At 44.2% G+C, this 10,472-nt stretch overlaps 1 protein-coding gene across 1 annotated transcript in view; it reads right to left on the bottom strand.

Moving 5' to 3' along the window:
• Positions 1-840: 840 nt before the first annotated feature.
• Positions 841-10,472, bottom strand: part of spata20 (spermatogenesis associated 20) — a 62,855-nt gene continuing 53,223 nt past the window's right edge. Inside the window, exon 16 of the mRNA XM_008306273.1 lies at positions 841-1,942. Coding sequence (XP_008304495.1) covers positions 1,748-1,942 — 195 coding nt within the window. The 3' untranslated portion in view covers positions 841-1,747. The remainder of the gene's footprint in view (positions 1,943-10,472) is intronic.

The following is a 10,472-nucleotide window of genomic DNA, read 5'->3' as shown; positions in this document are numbered from 1 at the left end:
GGCTCTCCCTCTCCTATCCCTGTCTATCTCCATGCCTCATATCCCTCCTCCTCGCCCTGTTTTTTTCCTCTCTTGGCAATTCCTTGTTCTTCCAAAGAAGCAGTCGCCTGCCAAATCGACTTCCCTCGTTCTTGAGGCGACAAGGCCCCCGCCAGATCTGAAAGGAAGAAGAGGGAAAGGGGGGGGTGGTAGAATTGGCTGACGAATGTAAAAAAAAAGAAAAAAAAAAAGAGCGAGTATCAAAAGGTAAACAAGTGCAGATGGTGTAGGTGTTCTCGCAGTACGTCGGTGGATGACACGGCTATTGGTTTCACCTCTCGAGGCGAGGTGAAGGATGCGAATCAGGCGTTGTGTCACGATGGAAGCCTTTCCTCCTCGTCCTCCTCCTGTCTTCTCTCCGGCAGCCCAGAGCGGCACCCTCCGGGACAAACTCCCTCGCCTCAACATCAGCAGTCCATCTGTCTCTCCGCTCACACACATTCATGCGCTCTCTCCCATGTGCCTGTTCTCGCAACGACCCACAGCTACACACATGTTTACATTACCTTCATCCAGCCTACAGGGGGGAAGAGAGGAGGAAAAGAATACACAATAGTCTACGATGAGTATTTATAGCACAGAAGAAGAGAAACTACTGGGACACGTTCCTGATGGAGTTTCCCCAACCTGGACTGGCTTTCACACGGAAACATATCAGAAAAATGTCACCAAAATACCCAACATATCTTATTCAAGTCTCTCTTAAAGCTTAAAAAATAAAAAAAATAAAAAAATAAGCCACCTTTTTTTTCCCAGATGATCTTAATCATAAAGCATCCATTCCAAAAATGAAATGGGCACTGCTTGTAAGACAAATATGTTTATTATTCAGGGTTGTGCGTATACATGCTGCATATTTCTTGATGTCTGAGCCATGAGTTAAAATTCACAAGACGTAAGTGAGTGTTGCAGCAGGGAAAGGATCCTTTTGAATCCCAGAAAACAGAAAATAAACAAGTGCGAGCTGGTGGTAAACTGAAGCTTGTCAAAGAGCAGCTTGTTCGCTGCGACGTTACTACAAATGAAACCAAATACGTACACGGTAGACTTTTAAAAGTCTAAACCGTGGTTACATACAAACCTGCGAACCAACCTTTTTGATACACTCAAACACAAACATGCACAAGGCCTCCGCTGTCAGATCCATGTGACGTGAAAAGCGGGAGGCTGGAACGCGGCGCTGGGAGAGGACGACAGGGCAGCTCGGTTCATCTGCAAAATATTATCGGTTCACTTCATCCAAGTGGTCTTAGGTTATGGTCTATTAAGAGCCTCAAGTTTACTTCTGGGCTAATAGTCAAGCCAGGACATTTGGTACAAGTGCTACATCACTTCAGTATGCTGCCACTGCTGCTGTGCGGATTTCCTCATAAGGACATTTATACACCTGAATTTCAACGTGGCTCCACTGATCTATGTCTGCCAAAATAAAACTGGAGCTGATATGTGAGGTAATACTTAGCTGGTGTAGCTAACACAGAATAGGCTTTCTTTATAGGTCTGGAATGACTGGCGGTTAAACGCCCTCATGTTACCTATCAACGTAGTATATTAGCTTTTAAAGCGTTGGCGTTTATTCATAATAAAGCCAGACTCACTAGCCAAATACAGCAAGAAGAAGCTAGGCTGGGGCTGCAGATCTGAGGAGTTCAGCTTTTGAAGATTTTGAGCTTCTTCATTAAATATCAGTCACTCAGTTCTTCTGCTGTCATTCTGCCGGCATGTCCGTGGTGCCGTGCAGGAGCAGTCGACGTAGTTCCTGGGGGTCGGTGACGGGCAGAGAACACGTGAAGTCCTGGCAGACATAGGCTGTGGCGACACCGCCCAGCTGGGACATGGAGGACAGGACGGGCAGACGCTGGTGCAGGAAGCTCTCAGCGTTTTCATCGGTGAGCATCAAGACCTGACAGGGACAAAAGAAAGAGAAATAAAACAGTATATGTTAAAAATACAGTTAGTCAAAGGTGCAATATGGGTAAGTCTCACTCCGTCTGTGTGTGTTGTAACCCAAGCTTTACCAACCGCATCCATGTTAGTGCATGAGAGTCATTCCCATTAAAACTGTTCCCACCCCCAACTTTGATATGGGTCTTGGGAGCGGTCAATTTTAACTTTGCTGCCAGAAGGAGCAGGCAGTCAAAAAAATGAACTTTAGATTTTAGATTTACACAACCAAAGCAACCAGAAGGTTGGAGTCAACAAATAAAACTGTCATAGCGCGTTTTTCCAATACAAACACAAAGACAGGGAAGCCTGACATGGATAAATTTCCCACTTGTTGTTGACAAAGATGGAAAACACCTGGACTTCGTTGAGACAAATGTGCAACAAGTGTGATGTATAACGGGCACAAATCTGCCACCTCTGGGTTGAGGTGACATGACTGCTCTGTTCTTCCAGGTCAAACATATACTTTAAGATGAAGATATTGTTATGAATACAGAAACAGCACCAGTGAACTTCTTATTAAAGATACATATGTGCTGTTAGAACGGTCTGTACAAATGCACACACTCTGGCCCAGCTCCTCGTGTGCACATATTTCATTACTATTAAAGCACAAGGAAAACTGGGAACTACATATGACCAAACATTTGCCGAGACCATAAAATAGAGCAACGAAAGAGCTGAAAAATAAAATGAGATCAATGCGAGAGTCAATCCATTTGCTTGAGTGGTGAAGAAACAAAAAAACCCCCCCACTGTCCCTGTCAGCTGTTAGTCTACGCGCCACTCTGCAAATGGTTTGAGATTGGATTGTCAGTTTTATGTGGGTTTTTTTTCTTCTCTGCATGGCAGCAGTCCAGTCACTAAAGATGAATGTTATTGTCAGGGACAAAGATGTTCAGGGTAATTACATTTTTTTGTGCCAGTGGATCCTCTCAGCATGGGGAAGACCCCAGTTCGTATCATGATTGATTTCTATTTTCCATTTATTCAGCCGTATAATTCAACCGTGCATGCATAAACCGCTCGCCCAGAATACTCCCCTCAAAACTAACACATCAAGTCGTGGGTCAGTGGCTGCCGTGGCCTGCAGCAGAAGTGACTCCCAGATAGACGTCAGTGTTGTCCTGTCACGGCCAAACAAATAAATTAAATATCCCAAACTATTGACAAGTGTGTGAATATGGCTCAAGGTCACAAAACAGAGGATGAAAGGGTTTGCCTGTCTATTGTCTCTGCTCATGCTGGTATATATGTGTGTGTGTGTGTGTGTGTGTGTGTGTTCTTGGACAGGCAGCAGAGCGGAGTTAAAGAGGGCTGCCCTGTTCGTCCCCCGAGACAGTTTCCTGTCAAACACGTGTCATTTCTTCTTGGCCTGGCACCACCTCTGCTTCACAACTGAGTGAGAAATGACAACATCAAGCACAAGCACACACAAAAACAACAAAAGGAGGGAGACGAGGGAGGAGACGGGGGGGAGACCACATGAGGAGAGACGTCCGGTGATGCATCTCGTGTCAGATGAAGCTTTGTGAGACCCGACATGTCTATGATAAACTGAAGGTCAACAGAATGCATTCAAGGGTACACAAGCGCTGATGACTGTGGGCTTGATTGATCAACAGAGCTACATGCGGCAGGACACGCAGTTAATTTAAGCTTTTTGACAGCTATGGTACTGAAACTCCACATAATTAAGACATCGGAGGGGTGTACTACATAGTGAGATTAATCGGTTAGGGAGGCATGTTAAGCATTAATTCAGAGTTTTCAATGTCACAAAGGTGGCTCTCTCTTAACTTGGCTAGCTCACTGTGGCAACTGATACTGCAGCGCTAACCTGCTCCAGGGGAGGCTCTGTTCCTCTTTTGGGATTTAAATCTGCTGTATGTCTTTTTAATAATTATTTTCCTGACTATATTGTTTAATATTATGGACTGTGTTACATCTGCAAACCTGTTGAGTCATGCGTTAATAATGTGATGAAATAACGCTTTACAGTAACTGCAGAAAAACTGTATGCATGGCATTGCCATGGGAACCTGCATGCAATAAATATGTTTGGTCTCAATTTGCTGCCAAGTCTGTTTTAGACTGCTGGTATTGCAGCGAAAACAACACAGATTAAACATTAATGACTCTACTAATATTTATAAAACAGAATATTCAATCAATGACATGAATTTCACTTTGATATGGTCAAAAAGTTAAGTGATATCAACATATCCTTCAATATGAGACCAGTTATTACCAAAAATGTCCAAACTGTGTGTAAACTTAGATTATATGAATGTGTTACATTTGCAGACAGTTTGCCGAGCAGATGCTGCAACACCACGCTTCCATTATAGTCAACAAAACTGACTACACCCGTTGTAAACAGATCAGTAAATGTTAAAATAGACAAGATTTCTAATCTGATATTTTATACAAGGTGTACGCAAGTCATTTACATAGGAATGGGTCATGAAGTTACACTACCGACATCCAGTTCTTCAACAATATAACCTTGATTATTGAATTTCCCTTCTGGGATAAATAAAGTATTTTTCATTTCATTCATTTCATTTCATTGATGAGCATATCCACATTTTTTGCCAGTAACTAGCTGTAGATGTGAACTTACAGATTTCATAAAAACATTTCACAGCACTGTGTTGAGGCCAAAAACTGAAGAAAGAACAGTCTAAAAAAAAAAGTTCACCTACTTGTCTTGTCACAACCCTATGCTGTACCTGCGCAACAGGTGTAGCAAGTAAAAGATACAATCTGCGGCACAGCTGATCCTCGAAAAGTTCACATAAATTACATTTCAGTGTAGATACTGTGTTAGACTACCAGGTATTATTAATAATAACATATCTACTATAGAGCAAGGCTACCAGTATAATGTTTGTTTGAGCTAGAAGACATATCATTAGCAGCATAAGCAGCCAACACCATGGCTGAGCATTTCCACCTTGAAGCTGCAGTGCATTGATGAGTCTGAAAAACTCACATTCAGAAACAAAGAAACAAATCAAAGGAACCATCCTGTCAACTTGCAAGGTTGAGCTTTCTGATCTTTATCCCAATCAGTTTCCAGGTTAAACATGTATCGCTGAATTACTCTAGTATTACAACTTTCCATTGCAGAACACAGCAGTTTTAGAGTATTTGAGCAGAGCTGCAGGTGAGCCTGTGTGCTTGAGCTACAGCAAGTAGCAGAGTGGTGTGGAGACAAAGAGGAAGGGACTTAATAGATCAACACATTCTAGAGGAAGTGACAATGAGTTCAATATTACCCATTTTCAGGCAGGAAGGGCATAATGAATGACCAGGGAGGGATTTTAATGTCAGCTGACCCATAAACAGCCAATTTATACCATGTGTACAGCTGGCTTTAACAAATTAGGGCATTGCAGGTAGCCCTCGTTCTACCTTCACCCTGATGCTTTCATTGGTCATTAGACAAAGTTGTCCATTAGAGTAGACAGTCCTCCTTGGTCCCCTGCAGACCTGCCAACCAGCACTCACCCGGGCCATCATGCAGAACTGTTTGCATCCTCTCCATCCCATCTCAACGAGCCTCATGTTCTCATTCAATGGCCGTCTCAATGTGCCCCGAGTGCTCCACTAAGCCATTTAGATGCTCATTTGTGCCGGTAGCCATCTGCACTTCTAATGCCAAGGAACTATCAATGGGCCACGCTGCCTTTCTCTGCAGCGTTGAGCCACTTCCATTACTAAATGTGACGCATGGTAAATAAAATTCCTCTTTAGGGGATGATGAAGTGATGCTGTTCCATCTCATCTTATCTTGTTCTCAGCAGTGCTGGTGGCGCACCTGTTAGACACAGCTCAGAGCGCACAGTAAATAAATGCGCTGCCGAAACACGGGGAACTGTGGCTTCACACAGAGTGGCGCAGAGGGTTGGCGAGAAACATTTTTAGACAGTAAAACACACACACGCACACAAACAGGGGGAAGCCTGGCGAGGAGTGTGATGGAATGTGGTCATAATGGTGTGACCGTTGCTATGGAGACTGGAGGAGGATTTCCCTGCCAAGCTTGAACCTTTCCCTCTCCGTCTTGACTCTTCCTTTCACTTGTCAGCTCCGTGCGGTCCCTCCACGGGGCCCAGACCACATCCGCGCTCGACTTTAAAGGTCACCGCTGTAGTCTGTCTGTGTCACAACAACACTATCTGCGCAGGCCCCCGGTGGCTGGACACAGCCAGAGTGAAGGATGGCGAAAGAGAGCAACGGGGAGACGGATGATGTGCGAATGTATACACAAGGTTTGCGAAAGAAGTAATGAAGTGAACTGTGTGGTCTTGCGCGTCGCAGAAATGCTCGAGCCTGCTGCATGTGTGAAGCCGTGGCAGACAGCACAGTTGGCTACACATGAGAGCACAGTCGAACTCCCACAGGGTTAATCCCCTCATACTGGGCAACCCTGAGACAAACACACATCAACACACAACTCCCACCCGTTAAATGTCCCTACGCTGACAGCTCCCCTCCCACTCTCCCTCTCTCTCTCACTCTGCCAAATCAGCCGAGCTCAGACACTTAAAAAGAACACGGTGTACCTGCGCTGACAGTAACTTGCAAACACACAAGGCTTCGGGAACTTTTATAACCCGGCTAGTATGCGCACGAGTCGCGGGCCAACCTCTGTCAGCGAGGCAGAGCAAACACACCAGACGCACACTTTTGGAGAGCCGCTGTCATACCTGAGGAAGAGTGATGATGGTGACTGCGAATGTGCAGCCAAGCAGGAGGAGATTTACTTCCTCCATCCCTCTCACTGTTGCTTCGTCCTACGCTCGCGCACACACACACACATACACACACATACACACACACGAAGGGACCTGCTCAGTCATCATAACAACCTGGCATCTGGACCGCCGCCTCAGGACAGAAACAGACACACACATTCACACTCGGACATAAAATCTGGCGACGGTGGGAGCTCGTCGTAGCGGGGCCACATGTGCCGCGCACATTATCAGTCATCCGTTGACAGAAGAATTTGCCATCAGCTTTCATTTGAATTTTCACCAGAAGAGAAGGAAAGTGGGGGGGGAGAGAAACTGGGCAGACGAGAAACGTAAAAGGAAAGGAGCTCAGAGATACTGAGGGAATGGAAGACGTATAGTTCAGACAGGCCGATTTGGGAAACATTAATAAGATTTAACAAGCAAGACTTGACTGAAACTGCACTGCTATTGTAAATCAGATATCTGCTGGTCAGGAGACTAGATATCTATTATTCACAATCACATATATGCTTGTTATTGTGGGGGAAGTGGGGTCCAGAATGCTGCAATACCTCATCTTTCTTTGGCTACTTCTGATTATACACATGCACGACAAATTTAAGGAAAATTACGGATAAATTAGTGGGAAATCGAAATAAATACAAAAGCTCCGAGGCTATCCCTCTGCTTTGCTGTCACCAAACGTCAACCCACTTGAACACCTGGGATCAAACGACAGATTTTGGAGGCTTTTATGCTAAAAGCACAAGTTCAAAATCATGTAGTGAAAGACCTTTTACGTCCTGTGGAAAAAAGTAACTTCATTCACTGCAGCTGTGTGACTCATAGCTGGGAATACTGTGCTGATTTTTATTTATTTTTTGGTAGGTTCAGTGGCACACTGTCCATCCAAAGTTTTTCTGTCACGAACACGATGCTACCGCAGAAGAAAAGGATAAATGCTGGTTTTATGCATGTCACAGTACATGAAATAATGTAATTCTACTTTGCAATCTTGCAGGTTTGAATGTAATTTTATGCCTGAAGATGGTTGTACATCGACTAACATTAAAACCATCTAACATCATGGAGGTTTTCTTTGTGCTGTCAGATCAGCTCTGTCCCATCGAGGGCTGGACTCCACGGACCTCTGAAGGTGAGAGACCTGCTGCCAACACACCAAGATGACAACAGCAGGTCCTTTAAGTCCTGGAAGTTGCGATGTGGGGAGTAAACTTGTTTATCCAGCACATCCTGCAGACGCCCAATATCATTAAGCTCTGGGGAAACTGGAGGCCAAGCAGACACCTTGAACTCTGTCATGTCACTTAAACCGCTCCTACACAATGTTTCCAGTGTGGCAGGGTGCATTATCCTGCTGAAAGAGGCCACTGCCATCAGGAATACAGCTGCTGTGATGGGGTGTACGTGATCTGCAACAAAGTTTAGGTAGGTGCTACATGTAAAAAATAACATCCACATTAATGCAGGACCCAAGGTTTTCCAGAAAAACCAAAACATCACACTGCTGGCTTAACTTTTATCCACAGTGCATCTTACTGCCATCTCTTCTTCAGGTAAATAACACACACACACACACACACACAGCCACACTACAAAAGAAACTGTGATTCATCAGACCAAGCCACCTTCCTCTATTGCTCTGATGCTCTCATTACCATCTTGGATGCTTTTACTCTGACTGCTCTGCAGCTATACAACCTCATATGATTCACAGTGTGTTCTGACAACTTTCAGCATCAAGGTTTTCATCAGTTTGTGCTACAGTGGCTTTTCTGTCAAATCAGGCCACACATGTCAAATGTATCTCCCTAGAGACATCAATAAGCATTGGGTGGCCATGACCCGATGGTCATTTTACTGGTCGTCCTACAACTTTGACAGCTACGAACCACCAGCAACACCTCACTAGACCTGCTGTTCTGGAGATGTTTTGACCTGGTCGCCATCACAGTTTGGTTCCTGTCAAAGCTGCTCAACTTTCCCTGCATCCAACACATCACTGTCAAGAACTCGCTGCTTACTTGCTGCATAATACATCCCATCCTTTGAGAGGTAAGATAGTAATTCGATAATCAAGTCTCATGGTATTCACATTGCAAAACGGTTGATCAACAGAGCCCCTTGCAACTAAATCACATTCCTTGCATAAACAGGACTCCAACAGAGTAAAACAAATGCTCTCACGCATGCCTATATGAAACAATGGTTTCATGCGACCCAACTCCAGCACATGTAGTGACATGTAGTCTTGCACTGAGAGGAATCAGACTAACTCAAGTTGCTGTTACTGTGGAACACAGAAAGGTCAAATAGGTTAAGATTTTATATGGCAAACATTCTGTCTATTGCAAAAACAATTTACCTTAAACCTAAAAAAAAATACCACGAAATAAGAAACATACAAAATGCTTGCACACACGGTCGCTTGTTCGCCTTCTAACATGAGTTAAAATGAATGGTCGAGCCTGTTCCGGCGGTGCGCTCTGTGCTTTGTCACGCTGGGCATCAGTTTTCAGCTGCTGACAGTCTCTGCAAGACCCTCTTCACTAAATCAACAGTGTCTGCAGCGAGATGTGAGGACGCCTGGGTGTCTGTGCAGAATTAACAGCCTCTCTCTTCAATCAGGCCCTGACACCTACGGCATACTTCATCAGCTTATGTTGCGTTTAAGATGAAAGTGAATTTTCATTTGTTGATGTCGTAAAAGTCATGACAAGTTAACAATGCTAAGGAGATCGAGTCTGACATATGAGCGTCGCAAGGACGATGTCTTGAAATACCCCAGATGTATTTGTTATACATAAATCCCCTGATGCAATTGCTGCAAAGGACATTGACGTTTCAAGACGCAGTCACCCTGGCAGTCTAACCATAATGGTTGACCAATCTCTGCTTATTACATGGTCATAATTTCTGAAAATATGTGTTGTTGACTTCTTTGCCTATCTACCTCCCAGCACTACAACTTGTTGAGAAAAGATCAGGACTAGCTCCTTGTCAGAAAATCTTTATCCCTCACTGATGTATTTCAGATCTAGAAACATGAAAGTCAGTCTGTGTACAATGGACCTAAGGAGGGCTTAACTAACTGTGACACAGTTCTCTTAAATGATGATGCCTAAAACCGTTCCCCTCTGTGAATTGTTACTTAACAGAAGATATTTCAAGGGTGACCTGACACCTAGAGAGAGTGGAGGGTGTATTCGACATGGATGCAAGTGTCTGGTTCGACACCCAGCAAGCCTGGATCCCTACTACATGTCATTCTTCTGTTCTCCTTCCACATATTTCCTGACTTTCTTTACTGTCACTACCTAAAATGGGCAGAAACGCCAAGAAAACGCAATTGTTGAAATTGGGCGGACATTCGTCATGTTTGGTGAAAGTGTTATTGTGTGTTACTCCACATACTATTGGTTGCGACTCAATTAAAAAAACACAGTGCTGAGGTAATAGGACTGCTCCGGTCATTTACCAGCACCACAGCTAAACCCATAAGAGAGACAGCTATAGCTAGCTGGCCCCACTACTTTCATCTATGCGGAAAAAATACAGGAGGAGCTGAAATGTATAAACTGAAATCTAATATCAACTGGGAGCCAGTGCTAAAAAGACAAGTCAAGCATGTTGAATATTTTAAAGGGGAAAGATCAAATTGGCATGAAAGCAATGCTGTAAGGGGTTGAAGACAAAGCAGAACTTGTAACCACTGTC

Source organism: Stegastes partitus, unplaced genomic scaffold (assembly GCF_000690725.1).
Source record: "Stegastes partitus isolate 25-593 unplaced genomic scaffold, Stegastes_partitus-1.0.2 Scaffold3638, whole genome shotgun sequence".
Lineage (NCBI taxonomy): Eukaryota > Metazoa > Chordata > Actinopteri > Pomacentridae > Stegastes > Stegastes partitus.
This window is presented reverse-complemented; position numbering and strand designations above follow the sequence as displayed.